The sequence below is a fragment of the Oncorhynchus keta genome, chromosome 17 (genome assembly GCF_023373465.1).
Source record: "Oncorhynchus keta strain PuntledgeMale-10-30-2019 chromosome 17, Oket_V2, whole genome shotgun sequence".
Lineage (NCBI taxonomy): Eukaryota > Metazoa > Chordata > Actinopteri > Salmoniformes > Salmonidae > Oncorhynchus > Oncorhynchus keta.
Window position 1 is genome coordinate 29,564,820 of NC_068437.1, and position 25,000 is coordinate 29,589,819.

Genomic DNA, 25,000 nt, shown 5'->3' on the forward strand with positions numbered 1-25,000 from the left:
ACATAGCCAGCTAAAACGTTGCCCATCAACAATTATTTGGAAGAAGATATTTGACAAATTCGTAAGAAAATCACTAAATCGTTATTTCGGGAATTATACTTACAAACTATCTTATTCACTTTTTTTCTCAAGAAGCTTCTTAAGTTTTTGCGTAAGAAGAGTTTTGTGAATCTGGGCTCAGGTGTTTGTGAATCTGGGCCCAGGTGTTCCCAGATTTTTGCTTGTTTTGTTACTTGTTTTGTATACTCAGTGTATATTTGCTGTGTTTTCCTATAAGTCTTTGCTTACACAAGCATACCTGTCTACTCTTTATTTCTCTGTCTCTGTCTCTCTCTCGGTCTTTCTCTCTCTGTATCTCTCTGTATCTATCTCTGTCTCTCTCTCTCTCTGTATCTCTCTCTCTCCAGGTGTTGATAGACCTGTCTAACACATCCCAGCTGGACAACACTCCTCGCTGGCTGCCTCTGAAGGAGCAGAGTGAGAGCATCGAGCACAGCAGAACCCACCACACCGCTCAGGGGCCTGGGGGGCCAGGAGCAGGGACAGGGCCGGGACAGGGGTCCGTTGCGGGGCAAGAACCAGGACAGGGCATGGGGCCAGGGATGGGCCAAGGACAGGGGCAGGGACAGGTACTGTACTGTATTCATTGTCTACTATCTATTCTTGCCATCATTGATTGTAACTTACTGATTATAATGCATATAGCACATTTAATCGAATTGCATTGCAGATGGGGGAGTGCCATGAGTCTCCTAAGAACTCTGTGATAAAGAGCAGGAGCCACGGGATCTTCCCTGACCCAGCAAAAGGTAGAGCCTCTTCCAGCTGCCTTGTTGCTTTTAACTAACGCTTGCCATTGTGTGGTTTAGCCACTCAGTTGCTTTACAGTTTTTCTTCATTTCCGTTTTGCTGATTGCCACTCTGTTGTCATAGTGAGAGAACATGTAGTCATGGTGACAGTTTTGCTAATGGCTGTCATAATTATACTTTTAGTGCCAGTCACTTATCTGGCTCAGTGCCCTCCATGTTGTGGTGTCATCCTTGTTTTTTGTCATGTAGCAGATGCTCTTATCCAGAGCGACTTACAGTTAGTGCATTCATCTTACGATAGCTACTGTAGGTGAGACTACCACATATCACAGTCAGAGTAATACAATTTCTTCTCAATAAAATAGCTATCAGCAAAGTCAGTGCTAGTAAGAAAGGGTGGGGTGTTAGTTCAAGGAAGTCAAGGTTATTCTATTTTTATGTTTTTGCCACAGTACAAATGTGTAACTACTACATGGCTCTTTTAGTGACTTTAACAAACATTCCCTTTATCTCCTCTATCTCCTCTCCCTCTCTCTATCACTACCTCCTCCCTCTCCTCCCTCCTCCTCCCACTCCTCCCTCCTCCTACCTCTCCAAGACATGCAGATGGTGACTCTAGAGAAATCCCACAGTAGTCCAGGCAGCTCTAAGTCGTCTTCCGACGGCCAGCTTCGTTCCCATGGTCCATCCCGCAGCCAGAGCAAGAGCAGCGTCACGCAAGCCCACCTGGAGGATGCTGGGATAGCTATAGCTGCCGCCGAGGCCGCCGTGCAACAGTCCCGCCTCCAACCAAGTAATCCCCACCCCTTCCTGTGACACACTTCCTCTCGGCTCTGCCACGCATGCTAGCTCATCATCTCTCCGTTTATCTCTCCTCTTGTTCTATCACTCCTTCTTTTCTCTTCTTTTCCTCTCCCTTCTGTTCTGGCCTTCTGATTGGTTCTTCTAAGCAATTAGATGGTTCCTCTAAGTTCTATTCTGTTGGGTTTTCTTGTTTGCTCTAGGGGTGTAACACCCACTGATCTTGTCAGAGTCCATCACTAAAACATTGCATGGCAGATCTTATAGTAGACCCTGGCCTGTGGAGAAAACATCTCAATCTAAAATCTATATTAAAAATGAATTTATAAACTGCTGTTCTCACACTAAACACTGAAAATGTGTATGGTCCTCCGTTTCTCTGACGTTACCGTGACGTCTGCAGGGTTGGGGAAAGTAGGGCACAGCACCGTTTGGGCTCAGAGTGAGCAGATTTCCATCATACACACATCAGACACTCACAATAGCCCAGAGTATGAACAGTAACACACAGGACAGAGACGAAACAGCCACAGTTCCCAGTCTAAATAGAGTGAGGATATACATGTCTCTCTCCAACATGGTTTCTACTGTCTCCCAGTGTGATCCCCTATCCATCCTCCAGGTCTAGAAACCATGATAGAGCTTGACCCCCAGGTTGTGACATGCAGTCCACCCCCCTCTCCTGGTGTTGTTTTGTGTGTCTGGTTCAATCCCCTAACTGCCCTTTCATTGGAAAAGGTCAAGCCCCCGTAGGTGTGTGTGAGCAAGTGTGAGTGTGTGTGCATATGTGTGTGATCCCTGACCCCTAAATGTGTCCAATGTAATGATACAAACACCCTGAGATGTATAGTCTACCAGTAGCCCTTCCTCCCTTCCCACCCCCGACGTGATGAGTTTATAAACGCCACCTGGCACTGACCAGACACACCAGGAAGTACAGACACAGCAGCATGGGGGACAAAGGGCAACAGGAAACTGACTCTACACTCACCGGCCAATGAGAGTACAGAAAGGAGTCTGACCTTCAGGGGAACAGCAGTGTCTGGGGAAGGTGAGACAACAGGACGGGAGTATAGAAATGATAAACAAGAATAATATAATATAACCTCACTAATCAAACTTCAGGCCTTTCTCTCCTCTAGACAAGCATGGTATCATTAAGAAACATAATACAACTTAATGATCATGTAAACCATTTAGAGTTTTGATATATGTGTAAATAGTCAAAAACGTCTCAATAGTTGCTTTGGTATTTATTTAAATTCATAATTAATGCTGCCTCCCTTGTGGCACAGCGGTCTTAAGCACTGCATCGCAGTGCTAGAGGGTCACTACAGACCCGGGTTCGATCCCAGGCTGTGTCGCAGCCGGCCGCAACCAGGAGACCTGTGAAATGGCGTGCAATTGGCCCAGCGTTGTCCCGGTGAGGGGAGGGTTTGGCCGTCCGGGCGCATGCACACTGGCTCGTGTCGCCAGTTGTATGGTGTGGCTGGCTTCCAGGTTAAGCGAGCAGTGTGTCAAGAAGCAGTGTGGCTTGGCAGGGTCATGTTTCAGAGGACGCATGGCTCTAGACCTTCGCCTCGTCCCTATGGGAGTTGCAGCGATGGGACAAGACTGTACCAATTGTACCAATTGGATATCATGAAATTGGGGTAAAAAAAAATAAGTTAAAAATCATAATAAATATGCCCATCTATTCAAGTAATTACCATAACTATTATTTTAGCATGTTTATCAATTATTATTATATTTATGTTACCTGTACGTACTTTGCTATTACATCATGTTTATTCCATGGTTTATATGTATCAGTAACACTTTACATACAGTTATAATGTTTTATATCTTGTTAAAAGGATGTATGACCCTTTATAAGGGGTGAGAAGACATTGTAAAGGGGCCATACATGCTCATGACAGGTCTTACAATGAATTATAGCTACATCATGATGGATTGTTATTTAAGGAAAGTGTCACCCATGTTTGTTTCAGTCTGTTTGTCAGTAAATGTATTATTACCTGTAAGCTTAGGCAGGGTATGTTCATTGAACACTTTTTTGTTGTTATGGACACCAGAAGGAAAAGCTAATGGAGATCCACATCATCAAATCAATAAACACTGTGGCCACCGATGTAGCTACAACATTTACATTCACATTCATATATGAGAAGTAGTAGTAGTAACCTTTTTTATATTATAGTTTATAGAATATTATGGACACACATTATCAAGGTAGTGAAATGAATCTCAATTTCTCTCCCTCCTACACTGACACACATGCCGTCATTCACTGCCCCTCCTCTCTCTCCCTCTCTCTTTCCCCCGACCCTCTGTAGGACCAGGCCACAGGTTGGGGGATGTGTCTGGGCCGGTGGTGTCCTCAGCCCCCAGTCTGATGGAGGGTTATGGGGGTCTGGATGGAGACGAGGGGGCTGGCACAGGGGTGGACAGTGCCATCTTCCAGGTCCCATGCATGTGAGTAAACAGCCTGTTTGTGTGGGGTGGTGCTAGGCATGATGGGTGACCTCACCTAAGACCTGAAGACTTGTGTTAAATGTGGTGGTAGATGATGTATCACATGTTTTGTATCTGTGGATCTAATGTGTGTTCATTTCCAACAGAGGGAAGATCATCCCCAACGGTCCTGACAAGTTTAGGGGACTGCCACTCTCGCTCTCAGACAGTGAGGGTAAGACTGTGTGTGTGTGTGTGTGTGCGTGCGTGCGTGCGTGTGTGTGTGTCAGTTTCTAAACGTTGTCTTTACATGTCTGCCATCTGCTGGACCGAACAGGAAATAACACCAGCAGCCTACCTCTAAATGCCTGGTCCCATACATAGGAAGTAACTATCTTGCTCTCTGTGTCTTAACTATATCTAGGAGTCAGATAGCTCAGGTTTCATGGTGCCTCTCTCTTTCTCTCAGTTTCACTCCATAACAATAGACTAGAGGCCATCTTAGTGCACAACTGGGCAGCCAGTTCAAAGGTTCATTATCATTGGCAACTGACCTCTTGAACCTTTACTGGAAATGAGCGTTCCCAACCTGACCTCTAACCGAGTTACAGTGACGTGGCGGAGAATGGTTTTGGGTTCAGAACTGAGTTTAGTGAAACTGGAGAGAGGAGAGTCCTCCCCTGGATCCATTTTGGTGCAGGCAGTATGTCAATAATGCGTTGGTGTTGAATAATTTACATCTGCAGAGAGGAAGGGTGTGTGTATCTCGCTGTAACTTCGCCTCTGTCTCTCTCTCACTCTGTCCCTTGCTGCCAACCCCCTTGTTCCCTCCTACCCCTTCTGTCCCTCCTCTTCCAGGGGGTGGGGGTAAGACCCAGGTGATGGGGGAGATCAAGGTTGCTCTGAAGAAGGAGGTGAAACAAGAGGGAGACCAGCTGATCCTGGAAGTCCTACAGTGTAGAAACATCACTTACAAATTCAAGAGCCCAGACCACCTACCAGGTAACTGCGTGTGTGTGTGTCTGCCTCACTGATCGTCTGACTGTGTGTTTGTCTGTCTGCCTCACTGACTGTCTGACCGTCTGACTGTGTGTCTGTCTGTAGATCTCTATGTGAAGCTTTATGTGGTGAACGTGGCAACTCAGAAGAGGATTATCAAGAAGAAGACCAGAGTGTGTCGTCACGACAGAGAACCCTCCTTCAACGAGACCTTTAGGTTCAGCCTCAACCCCACCGGACACTCCCTGCAGGTAACACACACACTCTAATACCTTGTGTTTTTTTACTCTGGTGTCCTGCTTTATGCAGACTTTTTATTGTTCCAAAAGCCCCTATGACTGTTCTGTAATACCAGTACTTTTCACACACACGCATGAACGCACACAGTCAAACACAGACAAACACACAAGACACTACAAGTATGTGTGTGTGTTCCCCCTGTCCCTAGTTGTTCCTGGTGTCTAACGGGGGTAAGTTTATGAAGAAGACCCTGATAGGAGAGGCCTACATCTGGCTGGACAAGGTGGACATGAGGAAGAGGGTGGTCAGCTGGCACAAGCTGCTGGTCAGCTCCACACACAACCAGTCATGAGAGATCGACTTGAGAGGACACCGAGGGGTCAACCAGAGGTCAGTGAAGATCAATGAATACTCTTGGTCAATGGCTGTTCTTTGTCAAGACGAGGAGGAGGAGGAGTTGAGTTACACAGTGCCCTTCATCCCCTCTGTGTTATTCTGTATGAAAAGAAAAAAGAGGGGGAGGAGAAGAAGAGATAAGAGGGAAGGAAGAGGGGTTGCGGGTACGGACATGCCCAGAAAGAACTGATTCTCCTGTTCCCTCTCGCACTGCCATACATGGACTGTACCCTGATTCTTAATTGGACCAAAGACTGTCAGAGACTGTGCCCTGATTGGATAGACTGTCAGCACACACACACACACACACACACCGAGGAATGAAGAAGTCCTCCACTGTAAGAGGACACACACATCTCACCACCTCTCAGCTCTCTGCTCGACATGTCGGATGCAAAACCTGACGTCAAACAGCACTGGGCAGCAATATCACAAAGATAGTTACCATGATGGAACTACTCATTTCTGTTCTGTCTGGATCTGATACAGTTGTTTATGGCTTATCAGATCATTTTCATTACTGTGATTGATCTGTGAAAATGTCAGTCAGTCAGTCAGTCAGTCAGTGAGTGGGGTTCAAATTGATGTATTTGTTTGTGTGTTTTTGTCCTTGGCTGCTTGAAAAAGTATGGAATGTTTGTTGTAAGATTCTATTTATGATGTGTACAAAAATTACAGTGCAATTATATGGTTGATATGTAATTAATGAAACCTGACCATACCTGAACGCTCAAGTCCAGTAGGTGGCAGTAATGTACCGTTACAGTTTGTTGCCAACAGCCATAAAACTCCAACTTGACCTTACCTGGATAGATGTACATGTACATTCAGATTTAGATAGATATATGTCAGAATATGAATCATATCAGAGACACAGTGTACAGAGAAATGTTATTTATGACCATAGATACATATATTACAGACGATATGAGGTGTCTCCTCATGTACAGTTTATTCTAAAGACTACATTCTGTACAGACAAGAGTATGGAAGGAGCACAGACAATCCAATCCCTTTAGCTCTGGTGTTATGCAGTTATACTGGGTGTTATACAGTGGGAAAATAGGAAAATGCAGTTCAAATGGTGAATGGAGAACTCATAGCACAACTGAGACATTAGAGGAAAACTACTACATGGATATCCCTCCTCTTACAGGTGGGGAGAAGAGAACAGATAGAAGAGGATGTCAGGTCCCTTCCCTTCAAACTCATTTCAGTCTGATATATTGTGTTGTGAGAGAGTCCATTCCATATACAGACAGCAGTGTGTAGGAATCTTCCGCCCCTCCCCTCATTATGTCCTGAATGTTACTCACTGAGGAAGATCCCATGGTTTTACTGGACCCATGAGACTGTTTATGTTTTTGTGATGTCTTACGCACATGTGACTAGAGGCTTAAACAATAGTTTTGGTTCGAGAGCAAAACCGAGATTGCTGGCCACCTTGACCAACCTGCCAATCTGACAGAGGGGTGTGTAGCCTCTCTCTGGTGAGTTGCTTTGCTCCCCTGTTTGGGCTGCTGGGCTGCTCACCTATTCTATGTTAAAGCAACAGTTAGACACACCTGTCCTCTGCGTGTGTGACATCAGTCTGGTTCTGTAAAAAAAAAATTTTTTTTTAAGTCTGTTTAACAGAACACTCAACATCTTGCTGTAAACAGTACACTGTAAACAGTACACTGTAAACAGTACACTGTAAACAGTACACTGTAAATTGTACACTGTGCAGTTAGTGTCAGTGGATGTAATGCGACAACACAGTGAACCAGCCTTTGTCACTGCCTCTGATCAAAGCTCTAAGTCATTACCTATGTCCCAGTCATAACATGGCAGGACACACTGATACACACTGATATACAGTCCAGGTCTATGGGCTCAGAACCATATGGCGCTACTGTTGTTAGTATATTATTATTGCCAGTGATCTATATAGTGGATCATAGTGAACAACTTCATCAAGTGACCCTAGAGAGCTAGTACCCTCAACCATACAGTGTCTGAAGGCATATCACTGAGCAACTAGGGAGGACAGATGCAATTTCCTAATAAATTAAGTCCATATCAGAGCCTCGAAATTCAGACACTGAGTCAAGATGTCACACATGTTCATAAGACAAAAAAACGTGATTTTAAAGAGGGTTAGTTTTACAGAAAATGATATTGTAGTGCCAACCTTGTTTTGTATGCAAACCCATTGGTTGTGTTGAAGTCATTCTATGCAACCTTGTGTTTGAATGCATTTTCTAACATGTAATATCAGTGAACATTGTGTCTGAAAATATGTATCTTATGAATAGAATTTTAATTTATTTTGGTTTATATATTATTGAAGAAAAGGATAAAAAAAATAGAGAGAGATTTTTTGACTACTTAACAGCTGTTATCATGTACATGAAGCTTGTGCACTTTAGTATTACATCGGTGATTGATTTCATTGTCCTGTGTAACGTGTCATGACATGCAAGTTTAAGTATCTGTTCCAGTTAGTGTCTCCATGTTGAGATGATGTTGAGTCATGTTATCTGTGCTGTAGGAAGAAGTTCAGACACCACTCTTTGATTTCCAAGGCAATAGAAAAACAAAAAACAACATTCACAGACAATTTAATGTACATATTGCTTCACAATGCACAAATCTAAGGAGACATCAATCTGTATGTTTGATACAACCACCAACACATGTATGTATAAATCAATGATGATGAGCCTGAGGAAAAATAATGAGAGGTTATTTTCAATGCCCAACTCCAGGACTGTCCAACAACCCTTAATGGTCTCCTTAGATTTCCCTTAGCTAGATAGTTAATATATATTGTTCCTAAGTCCGTTGCTAGTAACCGTGAAACCAATCAAACGTGTATCTGTTGGGTGTGAATGTGGCATACTCATCTGATCTGTGTAAATACAAAGTGTTTTTATTTTCTACAGAGATTGATGAATCATATTGTCTGAGGTTCGAGCATGTGAGTGTAAAAACAAAAAAAGACAAAAAACTCAAACCTGTCTGTCTGTCTGTCTGTCTGTCTGTCTGTCTGTCTGTCTGTCTGTCTGTCTGTCTGTCTGTCTGTCTGTCTGTCTGTCTGTCTGTCTGTCTGTCTGTCTGTCTGTCTGTCTGTCTCTAGTGGTGTGTGTGAGGTACTTATGTGATCAGACTGTGTTGTCAACCCATGGGTGTCTGACTGTACAACCATGTCGCAGACGTCACCTAGCCAACCTGGATGTTGCATGTTTTGTTGATGGTCTGTCAATATTTTTGCTTCCAGATTATGTTTAAAAAGAGAGAATATGTATAGATTTATCGGAAATGGTATTCCGACTGTATAAAGATTATGCTTGTAAAATTGTCTTGTTTTTCATTCAGTGTAAAAATGGAGAATCTAGCGTTCTGGTTTTGTGGTTGTACACAGGATGTGTTGAGATATTATTATGCAAATTGTGCTGTAAAAACCGGCTGTTTACCTAAAGTCTAAAGAATAAATATAAAAAGAGATTTATTCCACAACCTTAAAGGACTTTTGGTTTCATATTTGAGTGTGTTATGTACTCTGCAACTATTATTTTTCCTTCTGCTCTTATATGTACATCCACCTCAGTCAATTGTATTCAATCAAACTTTCAGCACGACACGTATTCCTGTATATTCGCTTCATGTCCATCAGGTGGCAACATCCTCTCAGTAATGGCTCCTAGTGGACTACAGTTGTGTTTCCCAACCCTGGTCCTCCAGTACCCCCAACAGTACACAGTTTCATTGTAGCCTGGGACAACCACACCTGATTCAACTCATTGAGGACTTGATGACAGGTTGACAGGTTGAATCAGGTGTGTTTGTCCAGGGTTACAGTAGAAATGTGGACTGTTGGCGGTACTGGAGGACCAGGGTAGGGAAACACTGGACTACAGGACAGAAAAGTAGAAGTTGTACATGCAGACGTGCACAGACACACACACAGCTTGCACGTAAACAGACAGAACAAAGACTTGTGTGCTGTGCTGAGAGAGTGTGTATAGCAGGCATTAGCCTAGCACCTCTGCATCCCCAGTCTAGAGACTGGCGGCTCCATCTCGGTCTATTGTCTGTCAAGGCCTCCAGCCTCCTATCTTTCAGCACTATTATGTCCTTCCTTTCTCTCTCTGCTTATTTCCTCTGTCTCACTCTCCTCTCTATGTCTCTCCTCTATATGTCTATCCTCTCTGTCTGTCCCCTCTCTGTCTCTCCTCTGTATGCTAATGGGAGATGAGAGAGAGATAGGATGAGGGAGATGGTGTGTGTGGTTGCTAAGCAACGATTGATAACCAAATCCCCAAGCATCCCAGATGTGTTACCCTACCCTGCCTCTGGGTCGGACTATCTGACTGGCTCCTCTGTTGTCCAACCAGACCATGGACTCTGAGAGCCTAATAATTGGAACTAGATCACATAACACAGTCTGGTTGTCACCTGAAATACTGTATAATAGATACAGTAGATTGGTCACATTGTTTTCTCAGCCCATTTTATTTTTAAATCTACCACCAATATTTTAGACAACCCATAGGCAAAACATATAGAGTAGGTGATTGTGTGATTGCATATTTACTGTAACCCCTGCTGTACATAATGCTTGTCTTGTTGGCATAATAACCAAAGGCTATGTAGGCCTAGCTTTTGGCACAACATCATTGGCTCCGTAGCCATTATGTCACTCATAGCGCTTGTAGAGGTAGGGAATCTTGTAAAACCCTTTAGATGGATCACGTTGTGAATAATTTGATACTGTAAATCGCTATCTCATAACAGTCTGTTCAATGGTGCGATCAATAAGTTATCAGTCACCGCTGTCTTCTGACAAGTCTGCTACCTGTCACTCACACTGTCGCTATGTCTCTCTGTCTGTCTGGGGGATTGATGATGATTGGTAAGGACTCCCCGAGAAATGATTTTACATCAAACTGAGTAAAATATGATGTGTGTGTGTGTGTGTGCGTGCGTGCGTGCGCGCGCGCGAAAGAGAGAGATGTCAACCCAATAGAACATCCCTGATAGGCTATGTATCTGTGACTACCATCACCTCAGACAGACACAGAGAGAGAGGGGTACCAATCCGGTACCTGTTAGAGCGCTGATGCCAGTTGATCAGATTGTCGGTGGCGGGGCTGGGTTATCTCCGAGTGTGTGACAGACACTACTGGCTTGGCGTGGACCATTCTACACACACAAACACGCAGCTGGAGAGGGGCGTAGTGTATGAATGTGCGTGCGTGTGTTTGGACGGGGAGTTGGCGCCTGGCAATGGACACCTACAGAACACACGCCGTGTTGATTTTACTGTTATTATCATCCGATATTTGTCTGCCGTCGCAGTTTCCAACACAACTCATGTAAGTACTAATCTAATCCTCGCCTATAGCTTCTCAAATCCCAATTGTTGGTTGTGTGACTGTGTAAATGCAGGTGATTAATTGTGTGTATGTGTCATTCCTAACAATGAATAACTAAAACAATGGTATCTGAGGAAAAACTGTTATGACAAGCGGGTTAGACCAGTCTTGCGGTTTAGCACCTTGCCATCTCCCCCGGTTTATTGGTTAACTTCTTGTTACATCGCTGCGCTATTATGTCTCGATTGTCTGGAGATGCAAAAGAGGCGGTAGGATGGGCACCGGTCCCGTTTCTCTCCGTATTTCAACCGTCTGCTTCTCCTACTCCTCACCATGACATATCCAGTGTATTTATAGCCTCTGTGTGTGTCAGTGTGACTGTTAATGAGACATGTGTTACTTTCACTAGCAGTTTCCAGTGTGCTGTTCGCATTCGTTTGAATATGTTGTGTGATTAATGACTATAATGCGCGCAGTGTCGCAGGTAAATTGTGGCTGTTGGCTGGCCAAGGGATAATGTCCTGTAAACTTGTTGAAACAACCTGGACTCAGGGACAGACTAATCTGTCTTCTTCCATTTAGTATGATATGTTACGTTTCCCATTAATTTGTGGATGTCCATCATCCATTCTGTATGATATGTTACGAATTACAATTCGAATGATATGTTAGGAATTGCAATTTGTACAATATGTTACGAATTTGCAATAGTCCTACATATTTTACGAATCCCAATTTGTTGTGGCTAACGTTAGCTGGGCTAGGGGTTAGGTTATAGGGTTAAGCTTAAGGCTTAGTTAACATGCTAAGTAGTTGCAAATGCTACTTTCTCATGAGAATTGAACATGCAACATTTGGTCATTGCTCATATCGAGACCATCATCCCGGAAACCCTCGACCAACTCCAATTCGCATACTGCCCCAACAGATCCACAAATGATGCAATCTCAATCGCACTCCAAACTGCCAATCTCAATCGCACTCCAAACTGCCCTTTCCCACCTGGACAAAAGGAACACCTATGTGAGAATGTTATTCATTGATTAAAGCTCAGTGTCCAACACCATATTGCCCACAAAGCTCATCACTAAGCTAATGACCCTGGGACTAAACACCTCCCTCTGCAACTGGATCCTGGACATCCTTACTGGCCGTCCCCAGGTGGTAAGGGTAGGCAACCACACATCTGCCACTGGGACCCCTCAGGGGTGCTTGCTTAGTCCCCTCCTGTACTCCCTGTTCACCCACGACTGTGTGGCCAAGCACGACCCCAACACCATCATTATTAAGTTTGCTGACGACATAATGGGGGTAGTCATGATCACCAACAACGATAAGACAGCCTATAGGGAGGAGGTCAAACACCTGGCAGTGTTGTGCCAGGACAACAACCTGTCACTCAATGTGAGCAAGACAACGGAGCTGATCATAGACTACAGGAAAAGGAGGGCCGAACAGGGCCATTAACATCGACGTGGCTGTAGTGGAGCTGGTCGAGAGTTTCAAGTTCCTCGGTGTCCAAATAACCAATAAACTATCATGGTCCAGACACACCAAGACAGTTGTGAAGAAGAAGAAGAATATTTGGCATGGGTCCCCAGAGCCTCAAAAAGTTCTACAGTGTCATGTTCGTCATATTGATGAGACCAAGGTGATATGAATAGATACTTCCTTTAACCTCTTGGTCCTACCTGGCACACAGGCGTCCCATCTAGAGCTCTAGTTAAAACTCAAACGTTCATTAAAATACACATGCAGGGTATTGAATTAAAGCTACACTCGTTGTGAATCCAGGCAACAAGTCAGATTTTTAAAATGCTTTTCGGCGAAAGCATGAGAAGCTATTATCTGATAGCATGTAACACCCCAAAAGACCCGCAGGGGATGTAAACAAAATAATTAGCATAGTCGTCGCTACACAAACCGCACAAATAAAATATAAAACATTCATTACCTAAATCGGTCCATATATAGCCTAGATATCGATCTATGAAGACTGTGTGATAAACGGAAAAAAATAGCGTTTCATAACGTAACGTCATTTTTTAAAATTCAAAAAGTCGACGATAAACTTTCACAAAACACTTCAAAATACTTTTGTAATGCAACTTTAGGTATTAGTACACGTTAATAAGCGATAAAATTCATCAGGAGGCGATGTCAATTCTATAGGTGTCTGTTTCGAAAAAATGTCTTGGAGAGAGCTCGACCAAAACATCCGGTCGGAGACCGATTCGGTTAGACCAAGAATCAATTGCGAATCAAATGACAAGACTCTAGACAACGTGTGGAAGCTGTAGGCACTGCAACCTCGGCCTCATTTAATTCTATTCACTTTGAACAATTCCTTGAAGTCGCGGATGGATATTTTTTTCCATTTTCAGTGATCAGATATTCCTGCACTTTTCGATGAAACGCACGTTCTGTTATAGTCACAGCCGTGATTTAACCCGTTTTATAAACGTCTGAGTGTTTTCTATCCACACATACTAATCATATGCATATACTATATTCCTGGCCTGAGTAGCAGGGCGCTGAAATGTTGCGCGATTTTTAACAGAATGTTCGAAAAAGTAGAGGGTCGACTTAACAGGTTAATAAAGAAAAGTTAAAAGTTATCGTACATCAGCTGATGTCTCAAAGTGCTGTACAGAAACCCAGCCTAAAACTCCAAACAGCAAGCAATGCAGGTGTAGAAGCACGGTGGCTAGGAAAAACTCCCTAGTAAGGCCAAAACCTAAGAAGAAACCTAGAGAGGAACCAGGCTATATGGGGTGGCCAGTCCTCTTCTGGCTGTGCCGGGTGGAGATTATAACAGAACATGGCCAAGATGTTCAAATGTTCATAAATGACCAGCATGGTCGAATAATAATAAGGCAGAACAGTTGAAACTGGAGGCTTTTTGATATATATAATTATTGTCATAAATAAATTATAGTTATACCATCCACCTAGGAACTCACTTGGTGAAGGCCATAGGACTGAAAATGAATGAGATTATAACCATGTTTCTTTCACTAACAATTACAGTCATGGGTGGTAACTCTACAAGTCACTAGAAAAGGTGAGGCACACTGGGAAATTATATTGGAGGTATGACTTAGTGGGAGCGTTACTCAAAAGGTTTAAGCTGTTACAACTAAAATCTCTACCCCCTACAGCAGTGGTCACCAACCGTGACTGCTTAATCTCCAAGGAATTCGTAGTCGATCTTCAATCATTTCTGTAAAAATTCCAACGATACAGCTTTGTGTTACTATTTTGATTCTTGCTGTTTTGGCGGAAGGTGCACTTGATTCAGCAGCCCTAGCGCCGGGAAGGCAAAGTGTTTAATTTGGAATCATTTCATCTGTCTGAAGTTAAAACCCTGCCTACAAGGCAGAGCCAGAGCGCAAATCAAGTGCACCAATTGGCCTACAGTTGTAGCCAATCAGAAAGCTCAGATCACCATGTCTGCACATTTTTCTCGAACCATAGAATGTAAAAAAGAAGGCTGGAAACAGCAAAGTTGATACTGTGAGATTACAAAACTTTTAAAACCATAACTAAAGAGAGACTTAACGAATACAGCAAAGAGCTGCTGTTTTTATGAGTAAGTTTAAGTTGTTATTCAGCACTAGTGTCAACACTTTGTTCAATAGTTTTCCAAGCCATAAAATGTGTGTTCTCCCTACTTCCACTCACACTAAAACCAGCACTGCAGCTGCAATGAATGAGTATAGCAAAGTTTTCCCATAAGCTTGCCGTAGTATCTTTTGTCTTTTGTAATATCAAGGAATATTTAACTTTCTCTGATCATAGGATAACAACATGGATTGGTGATTGAGGCAGAAATAATGCAGTGCGATTTGAGTTTCGCCATCAGCTGGAAGACCGTGTCTCCTTTTCTCAGCAAATCAAGAATAGCCAATTTGCAGTGGTAATGTATTGGGCCTACTGCACAAACCTCATTGCTGTAGAGCTGTTTTTAATTGGTTAAGGCTGCATAGGCTTATGTTTTTTGAGTAATGATGGCACATTGGTGTTTACAGTGTACCACGTAACATATCATAATGATTTGAGTGTCCTGGATTTACACTTACTATGTTATGTCTAGTGTCTGAGACCAGACTGGTTGAAAAGGGGAGGTAGAGCTTAATTAAAGCTGCCATGTTACTTTTTGGGTGAGCTGACCAAATTCACGTAGAACTGTGAGTTATAGATTTGTCATTCTCATTGAATGCAAGTCTAAGTAGTGGTAGATCTGTTTGATGTGCGCTATTTCTATGCTTCCCATTCTTAAATTTCGCTTTTGCATCTATTACTATCTGGTTGTGTACACCAGTGTCAAACAGCTGAAAATCCTATATTTTTGTTTATGAAAAACATATTTCACAGTTTAGATGGGAGAATGATTATTTATCTACACTATATTTGCTTGTTATGTCACATAACTGAAATTTGGCGAACTATTCAAATTTTTGCATCCAGGAAATGGTGGAGCGATTTCTGCATAGTGCATCTTTAAGACTTACTGTGGAATATATGAGATAATGATATCATACTGTTAGTTTATGATATACTGTGACTCCCAATCCTACAAGTTAAAACAGTGAAACAGAATATGTATTTTCATGGGTTTATTACAGAGATCATACAGTTTATGGTTTATTACTATGCCATATTAGATTATATGACCTGGTCTAACACAATAAGTGTTGCTTTGGGAAAATGGGAAGAAAAGATGAATGCTCTGTACCCTAATAATCTCCCAGTGTTAAAGAGCTGATAATTGAAGGTAACAGCAGACATTATGTGTGTGTAATCAGTTAGCTTTACTCCACCCAGCAGTTACTCTGGGGGTGTAGGATGCGACACAAGGAGCGGTATCTAGCGATTACAGGCAGGTATCCTAGCAGTTACAGGCAGGTATCCTAGCGATTACAGGCAGGTAGTCTAGTGATTACAGGCAGGTAGCCTAGTGGTTACAGGCAGGTATCCTAGTGGTTACAGGCAGGTATCCTAGCGGTTACAGGCAGGTATCCTAGTGATTACAGGCAGGACGTCTAGTGGTTACAGGCAGGTAGTCTATCGTTTACAGGCAGGTATCCTAGCGGTTACAGGCAGGTAGCCTAGCTGTTACAGACAGGTATCCTAGGGATTACAGGCAGGTATCCTAGCGGTTACAGGCAGGTAGTCTAGCGGTCACAGGCAGGAAGTCTAGCGGTTACAGGCAGGAAGTCTAGCGGTTACACACAGGTAGCCTAGCGGTTACAGGCAGGTAGTCTAGCGGTTACAGGCAGGTGGCCTTGTGGTTACAGGCAGGTAGTCTAGCGGTTACAAACAGGTATCCTAGCGGTTACACACAGGTATCCTGGCGGTTACAGGCAGGTATCCTAGCAGTTACAGTCAGGTGGTCTAGCGGTTACATGCAGGTAGTCTAGCGGTTACAGGCAGATAGCCTAACGGTTACAGGCAGGTAGTCTAGCGGTTACATGCAGGTAGTCTAGTGGTTACAGGCAGGTAGCCTAGCGGTTACAGGCAGGTAGCCTAGTGGTTACATGCAGGTAGTCTAGCGGTTACATGCAGGTAGTCTAGCGGTTACAGGCAGGTAGTCTAGCGGTTACAGGCAGGTAGTCTAGCGGTTACATGCAGGTAGTCTAGCGGTTACAGGCAGATAGCCTAACGGTTACAGGCAGGTAGTCTAGCGGTTACATGCAGGTAGTCTAGCGGTTACATGCAGGTAGTCTAGCGGTTGCAGGCAGGTAGTCTAGCGGTTACAGGCAGGTAGTCTAGCGGTTACACACAGGTAGCCTCACGGTTAATATCTAGAAGAAAAAGAAACACACACCTATTTAGGTGAGGTGCTGGCTAGCGGAGTAGAAAACTGGAAAATTAAAGAGAGCCGCACACTCTAGGAGCTCTGATGCAAAAACGGTATTCTAGCGGTTACAGGCAGGTAGCCTAGCGGTTACAGGCAGGTAGCCTAGCGGTTACAGGCAGGTAGTCTAGCGGTTACAGGCAGGTAGTCTAGCGGTTACAGGCAGGTAGCCTAGCGGTTACAGGCAGGTAGTCTAACGGTTACAGGCAGGTAGCCTAGCGGTTACAGGCAGGTAACCTAGCGGTTACAGGCAGGTAGCCTAACGGTTACAGGCAGGTAGTCTAGCGGTTACAGGCAGGTAGTCTAGTGGTTACAGGCAGGTAGCCTAGCGGTTACAGGCAGGTAACCTAGCGGTTACAGGCAGGTAGCCTAACGGTTACAGGCAGGTAGTCTAGCGGTTACAGGCAGGTAGTCTAGTGGTTACAGGCAGGTAGCCTAGCGGTTACAGGCAGGTAGCCTAGCGGTTAAACATAGGTATCCTAGAGGTTAAGAGAGTTTGGTCAGTAATCGAAAGGTTGGTGTTTGAATCCCAGAGCTGACAAGGTGAAAAATCTGTCCGTGCCCTTGAGCAAGGCACTTAACACTAATTGCTCCAGGGTCGCTGTCAATAATATCTGATCCCTGGCTTTGACATCACTCTCTCAGGGTGTCTCAAGGGGAGTGGGATACGCAACAAAATAAACTTTCCAATTCACATGTGTATAATACAGAATTTTACATGTGTGAAATAGGACACATTTAAGCACCCACCTACTTATTCTTTTTACTATTATTATTATCTGTGGCAGGTTGGGTAAATGCCAGTCCCAAACATTAAACTGCAATCTTTTTCTACCTTTGTCTTTCGATCTGGTGACTAAATTGGTATAGTTGCATACAGAGGTTTGCTTGTTTTTCCATAGTCGTATGTAAGCAGGAATCTATCAAATCACACAATCCCCACTGTATTGAAGACATTTCAGTTCTTTAAAAGTATTGTCCCGCGAGTTGATGCCTGTGTTGTCAGACTGTATCTGTCTCTATAATAATGTGTAATTAGTCCATAGTTCAACACAGCATTCCGCTGACACTCTCAGTATGGATACACTCATTACCCCCCACTCTCTTGATCTCTCTCTCTCTCTATCACTGTGTGTGTGGAACAATTTAGGGCAGTATCTGACCCAGTTGCTGTGTGTGTGTATTGGTAATTATTCTGTGCTGACTTTAGAAGTTACAGTAGTTATATCTCTATGACCAGAGCAGAGAACCCCTGCCAACTCAGACAAACTGCACTGTCTATACATTAATGGAGCAGAGCTGGGTCTGGATTGGTCAGTTTGACAGATATGCACTTGTACATGTAGGGTTGATTTGGAGATGATCAACAATACAAATAGAACAACTCATGCATACAGAACTTACACAGTCGTACTTTAATGTTTCTGGAAATGTTGAGGTCACATGAAAGCTGAGAGGTAAAAACCTTACCACGACTTAGTAGCTTCTCTCTCTCAATTCAATTCAATTCAAGGGGCTTTATTGGCATGAGAAACATATGTTTACATTGCCAAAGCAAGTGAAGTGGATAAACAAAAGTGAAATAAACAATAAAAGTGAACAGTAAATATTACACTCACACGAGTTCCAAAATAATAGAGACATTTCAAAGTCATTTTATGTATATATACAGTGTTGTAACGATGTGCAAATAGTTAAAGTACAAAAGGGAAAATAAATCAACCTAAATATGGGTTGTATTTACAATGGTGTTTGTTCTTCACTGGTTGCCATTTTCTTGTGGCAACAGGTCACAAATATTGCTGCTGTGATGCACACTGGTATTTCACCCAGTAGATATAGGAGTTTATCAAAATTGGATTTGTTTTTCAAAATATTTGTGGATCTGTGTAATCTGAAGGAAATATGTGTCTCTAATATGGCCTACGGCGACCTTTCTCAATAGCAAGGCTATGCTCACTGAGTCTGTACATAGTCAAAGCTTTCCTAAATTTTGGGTCAGTCACAGTAGTCAGTTATTCTGACAATGTGTATTTTCTGTTTATAGACATATTGCATTCTAGTTTGCTCTGTTTTTAAAAAATTATTTCCAAAGTGTCAAGTAATTGTCTTGTTTTCTAATTTTTTGGTTGGTTCTAATTGTGTTGCTGTCCTGGGGCTCTGTGTGGTCTGTGAACAGAGACCCAGGGCCAGCTTGCTTAGGGGACTATTCTCCAGGTTAATCTCTCTGTAAGTGATGGCTTTGTTATTGAAGGTTTGGGAATCGCTCCCTTTTAGGTGGTAGTAGAATTTAACGTCTATTTACCTGGATTTTGATAATTAGCGGGTATCCTTCCTAATTCTGCTCTACTGCATTATTTGGTGTGTTACGTTGTAAACAAAGGATATTTTTGCAGAATTTTCCATTCAGAGTCTCAATTTGGTGTTTGTGTTATGTTTGTGTTACAGCGTGTACTGGAGGTAGACCTGAGGTAAGGCTGATCGAGACCCCCAGACGCTTTCCAAAGTCTTCACGTGAACTGGGGACCCCGATCCGACAGGGCTGGTTTTCTTTTTCTAATCCGTGATTGACGGTAGACCCTGCCACATACCTCTTGCGTCTGAGCCATTGAATTGCAACTCTACTTTGTCTCTATACTGACGCTTAGCTTGTTTGATTGCCTTGCAGAGGGAATAGCTACACTGTTTTTATTCAGTCATGTTTCCGGTCACCTTGCCCTGGTTAAAAGCAGTGGTTCGCACTTTGTGTTTCGCGCGAATGCTGCCATCAATCCACGGTTTCTGGTTTGGGAATGTTTTAATCGTTGCTGTGGGTATGACATCGCCGATGCACTTTCTAATGAACTCGCTCACCGAATCAGCGTATTTGTCAATGTTGTTGTAGTCCCCTGCCTCAATTGGAAGAGCCTTTCCCCCGCCGCTCTACCTTCAGGTGGATGGTCAAAGACGGCCCGGAAGCAACGGGTGAACTTCTCGACGTGGTCCAACGCAGTGTCTCTTCTCTCCACACGGTGTTTGCCCACTCCAGCGCTCCTCCCGTGAGGCAGCGGGCGGCCACTCTCTCTCTTCCCGAGGGAGCTGGGTGCACAGTGGCCAGGCAGAGGTCCAGTTGTAACAAGAATCCCTGGCACTGTGCTGCCGTTCCATCATACTCCCTGGGAAGGGAGAGACGCATCCCACTGGAACTTTCTCCAGATGGGACTGGTGGAGACAACCCCGGTTGTGCTGGTCGAGGCACTGTAGAGACTTCCTGTCTCTCCCAGCGGTCCATGGTCTGGACAACGCGATCCATCATGGCACCAAGATGATGTAACATGGCCGAATGTTCCTGGACTCTCTCCTTGACTCCTCTAACCTGGGTACCTGCTCCTGCTGACTCCATTAGAGGTGTGTAATTCTGTTATGGTGTGTACTGGAGGCGAAGTCAGGTGCAGGAGAGCAGAGTATAGTTAACAGGCGCTCATTTATTTTCCGTTCCAAAACGAGAGCACTACAATAATCAAATGTGCTCAAAACACGGAACATAAATAAAATCAAGCACATAAATCAAACACCACATAACATGAAACAATTACACACAAATACATGATGGGAAACAGAGGGTTAAATACAAGTAGATTTATTGGTGAAATGAAAACCAGGTGTGTATGAAACAAGACAAGACAAATGGACATATGATAAATGGAGTGGCGATGGCTAGAAAGCCGGTGACGCCGATCGCCGAACGGCGCCCAAACAAGGAGAGGTGGAAGTTGTGACAGTTTGTCACATTTTTGTGAATTCTTGGTTGGTGAGCGGACCCCAGACCTCACAACCATAAAGGGCAATGGGTTCTATAATGTCTTCAACTATTTTTAGCCAGATCCTAATTGGTATGCCAAATGTTATGTTCCTTTTGATGGCATAGAACGCCCTTCTTGACTTGTCTCTCAGATCGTTCACAGTGTTGTGGAATTTACCTGTGGCGCTGATGTTTAGGCTGAGGTATCTATAGTTTTTGTGTGCTCTAGGGCAACAGTGTCTAGATGGAATTTGTATTTGTGGTCCTGGCAACTGGACCTTTTTTTGGAACACCATTATTTTGGTCTTACTGAGATTTAGTGTCAAAGCCCAGGTCTGGCAGAATCTGTGCAGAAGATCTAGGTGCTGCTGTAGGCCCTCCAGGTCTGACAGAATCTGTGCAGAAGATCTAGGTGCTGCTGTAGGCCCTCCAGGTCTGACAGAATCTGTGCAGAAGATCTAGGTGCTGCTGTAGGCCCTCCAGGTCTGGCAGAATCTGTGCAGAAGATCTAGGTGCTGCTGTAGGCCCTCCAGGTCTGACAGAATCTGTGCAGAAGATCTAGGTGCTGCTGTAGGCCCTCCAGGTCTGACAGAATCTGTGCAGAAGATCTAGGTGCTGCTGTAGGCCCTCCAGGTCTGGCAGAATCTGTGCAGAAGATCTAGGTGCTGCTGTAGGCCCTCCTTGGTTGAGGATAGAAGCACAAGGTCATCAGCAAACAGTAGATATTTGACTTCAGATTCTAGTAGGGTGAGGCCGGGTGCTATAGACTGTTCTAGTGCCTTCGCAAATTATATATATATATATATATATACACTGCTCAAAAAAATAAAGGGAACACTTAAAAAACACAATGTAACTCCAAGGCAATCACACTTCTGTGAAATCAAACTGTCCACTTAGGAAGCAACACTGATTGACAATAAATTTCACATGCTGTTGTGCAAATGGAATAGACAACAGGTGGAAATTATAGGCAATTAGCAAGACACCCCCAATAAAGGAGTGGTTCTGCAGGTGGTGACCACAGACCACTTCTCAGTTCCTATGCTTCCTGGCTGATGTTTTGGTTACTTTTGAATGCTGGCGGTGCTTTCACTCTACTGGTAGCATGAGACGGAGTCTACAACCCACACAAGTGGCTCAGGTAGTGCAGGTCATCCAGGATGGGACATCAATGCGAGCTGTGGCAAGAAGGTTTGCTGTGTCTGTCAGCGTAGTGTCCAGAGCATGGAGGCACTACCAGGAGACAGGTCAGTACATCAGGAGACGTGAAGGAGGCCGTAGGAGGACAACAACCCAGCAGCAGGACCGCTACCTCCGCCTTTGTGCAAGGAGGAGCAGGAGGAGCACTGCCAGAGCCCTGCAAAATGACCTCCAGCAGGCCACAAATGTGCATGTGTCTGCTCAAATGGTCAGAAACAGCCTCCACGAGGGTGGTATGAGGGCCGGACGTTCACAGGTGGGGGTTGTGCTTACAGCCCAATACTGTGCAGGACTTTTGGCATTTGCCAGAGAACACCAAGATTGGCAAATTCGCCACTGGCGCCCTGTGCTCGTCACAGATGAAAGCAGGGTCACACTGAGCACGTGACAGACGTGACAGAGTCTAGAGACGCCGAGGAGAACGTTCTGCTGCCTGCAACATCCTCCAGCAGGACCGGTTTGGCGGTGGGTCAGTCATGGTGTGGGGTGGCATTTCTTTGGGGGGCCGCACAGCCCTCCATGTGCTCGCCAGAGGAAGCCTGACTGCCATTAGGTACCGAGATGAGATCCTTAGACCCGTTGTGAGACCATATGCTGGTGCAGTTGGCCCTGGGTTCCTCCTAATGCAAGACAATGCTAGACCTCATGTGGCTGGAGTGTGTCAGCAGTTCCTGCAAGAGGAAGGCATTGATGCTATGGACTGGCCCACCCGTTCCCCAGACCTGAATCCATTTGAGCACATCTGGGACATGTCTCGCTCCATCCACCAATGCCACGTTGCACCTCAGACTGTCCAGGAGTTGGCGGATGCTTTAGTCCAGGTCTGGGAGGAGATCCCTCAGGAGACCATCCGCCACCTCATCAGGAGCATGCCCAGGCATTGTAGGGAGGTCATACAGGCACGTGGAGGCCACACACACTACTGAGCCTCATTTTGACTTGTTTTAAGGACCTTACATCAAAGTTGGATCAGCCTGTAGTGTGGTTTTCCACTTTAATTTTGAGTGTGACTCCAAATCCAGACCTCCATGGGTTGATAAATTTCCATTGATAATTCTTGTGTGATTTGGTTGTCAGCACATTCAACTATGTAAAGAAAAAAGTATTTAATAAGAATATTTAATTCATTCAGATCTAGGATGTGTTATTTTAGTGTTCCCTTTATTCTTTTGAGCAGTGTATATACAGTATATTGAAGAGGTTGGGGCTCAAGCTGCATCCCTGTCTCACCTCACGGCCCTGTGGAAAGAAATGTGTGTGTTTTTTTGCCAATTTTAACCACATGCTTGTTGTTTGTGTACATGGATTTGATGAGGTTGTGTATTCTCATGCCAACACCGCTTCAGTCACTTTGTATAGCAGACCCTCATGCCAAATTGAGTCAAAAGCTTTTATGAAATCAACAAAGCATGAGAATACTTAGCCTTTGTTTTGGTTTGTTTGTCAATAGGATGTGCAGGGTGAATATGTGGCCTGTCGTACGGTAATTTGGTTAAAAGCCAATTTGACATTTGTCAGTACATTGTTTTCACTGAGGAAATGTACAAGTCTGCTGTTATTTATAATGCAGAGGACTTTCTCAAGTTTGTTGTTGACGATAGTTATTGGGGTCAAATTTGTCTCCACTTTTGTAGATTGGGGTGATCAGTCATTGGTTCGAAAGATTGGGGAAGATGCCTGAGTTGAGGATGGTGTTGGAGAGTTTAAGCCAATAGGAATTTGTGGTCTGTATATTTTGTTATTTCATTTAAGATACCATCAACACCACAGGCCTTTTTTGGTTGGAGGGTTTGTATTTTGTCCTGTAGTTCATTCAATGTAATTGGAAAATTCAGTGGGTTCTAGTAGTCTTTAATAGCTGATTCTAAGATTTGTAATTAATCATGTGTATGTTTTTGCTGTTTGTTCTTTGTTATTGAGCCAAAAAGATTGGAAAAGAGGTTTATCCATACATCTCCGTTTTGAATAAATAACACTTTGTGTTGTTATAGTTTAGTGTTTTCCAATTTTCTCAGAAGTGATTAGATTCTATGGGTTCTTCAATTACATTGAGCTGATTTCTGACGTGCTGTTCCTTCTTTTTCCGTAGAGTATTTCTGTATTGTTTTAGTGATTCACCATAGTTCGATAGGTTTCTCCATTCCTTTCTTAGGTTTTAGCATTCTTCATCAAACCATAATTTTCTTAGGTTGTCTGCTTGAAACTGTTGGACTTAATAGGGAAGCTCAATCTCTCTCCCCCTCCTCTCTCTCCCCCTCACTCCCTCCCACTCTCCTATTGTTGTAATCCTGTGTTGGCCTTTTAATTGGATTACATGTCTCATTTAGGGGAACATAAGAACAGAGCAGCGCTGAGGTAACACACACACACACACACACACACACACACACACACACACACACACACACACACACACACACACACACACACACACACACACATAGTGGATGAGTTTGAATGTGGTCTGAATGGAGATGTGTGCCAAACAGATCATATCATCAAACCATTCACAAATCTGCCATGCTGTGGAGAGACTCTGTGATGGAATGAGGCTGGCAACACTAGTAAGGAATATTTACACAGACATAAACACACTCACACAGACACAGACACACACACACACACACACACACACACAAACTGTCTGCTCAGAGCTCCAGGACTTTAGAGCTTAGGCACTATAGAGAGGAAAAGAGAGGCAGATTAGGTGTCTGAAACTTGGTATACTTGTGACTTGGCAATGAAACTCATCCAAGACGAGTCCACTGAGACATTTAGGGACACGATTCTTCCTTCTACCTCACCTCCTCTTACTCCATCTTCACCTCTTTCCCGGGACCACCCATACGTAGAATGTATGCACACATGACTGTAAGTCGCTTTGGATAAAAGCGTCTGCTAAATGGCATATATTTTTTTTATATATTTTATATATCTTTCACTCCCCCAGTCTTCTCTCTCTTACTTCCCCATCCACACACACATTCCAGAGCTGGCATCCTTAACCCCCCAGCCCCTCTCTGTGTCTTCCCCTCTCCCTGGTCACAATCCTCTGCACACATTCAAGTAACCAGCTTTACACTCATTACTCTCAGG

At 43.9% G+C, this 25,000-nt stretch overlaps 2 protein-coding genes across 8 annotated transcripts in view; both read left to right on the plus strand.

Moving 5' to 3' along the window:
- The window catches only part of LOC118396256 (protein piccolo-like), a 98,810-nt gene extending 89,609 nt beyond the window's left edge, over positions 1-9,201 (plus strand). For all 4 annotated transcript variants that reach the window (XM_052465837.1, XM_052465838.1, XM_052465839.1 and 1 more), the window contains 8 exons: positions 408-629; positions 731-809; positions 1,409-1,603; positions 3,948-4,086; positions 4,233-4,300; positions 4,924-5,067; positions 5,170-5,315; positions 5,513-9,201. In XM_052465837.1, the coding sequence (XP_052321797.1) occupies positions 408-629; positions 731-809; positions 1,409-1,603; positions 3,948-4,086; positions 4,233-4,300; positions 4,924-5,067; positions 5,170-5,315; positions 5,513-5,656 (1,137 nt within the window). In that variant the 3' untranslated portion in view covers positions 5,657-9,201. The remainder of the gene's footprint in view (positions 1-407; positions 630-730; positions 810-1,408; positions 1,604-3,947; positions 4,087-4,232; positions 4,301-4,923; positions 5,068-5,169; positions 5,316-5,512) is intronic.
- Positions 9,202-10,735: 1,534 nt separating this feature from the next.
- Positions 10,736-25,000, plus strand: part of LOC118396257 (voltage-dependent calcium channel subunit alpha-2/delta-1-like) — a 130,944-nt gene continuing 116,679 nt past the window's right edge. For 3 of the 4 annotated variants that reach the window (XM_052465843.1, XM_052465844.1, XM_052465845.1), the window contains exon 1: positions 10,737-11,060. In XM_052465843.1, the coding sequence (XP_052321803.1) occupies positions 10,927-11,060 (134 nt within the window). In that variant the 5' untranslated portion in view covers positions 10,737-10,926. Of the gene's footprint in view, positions 11,061-25,000 lie in introns of all 4 variants that reach the window. The other variant, XM_052465842.1, reaches the window with a different exon arrangement.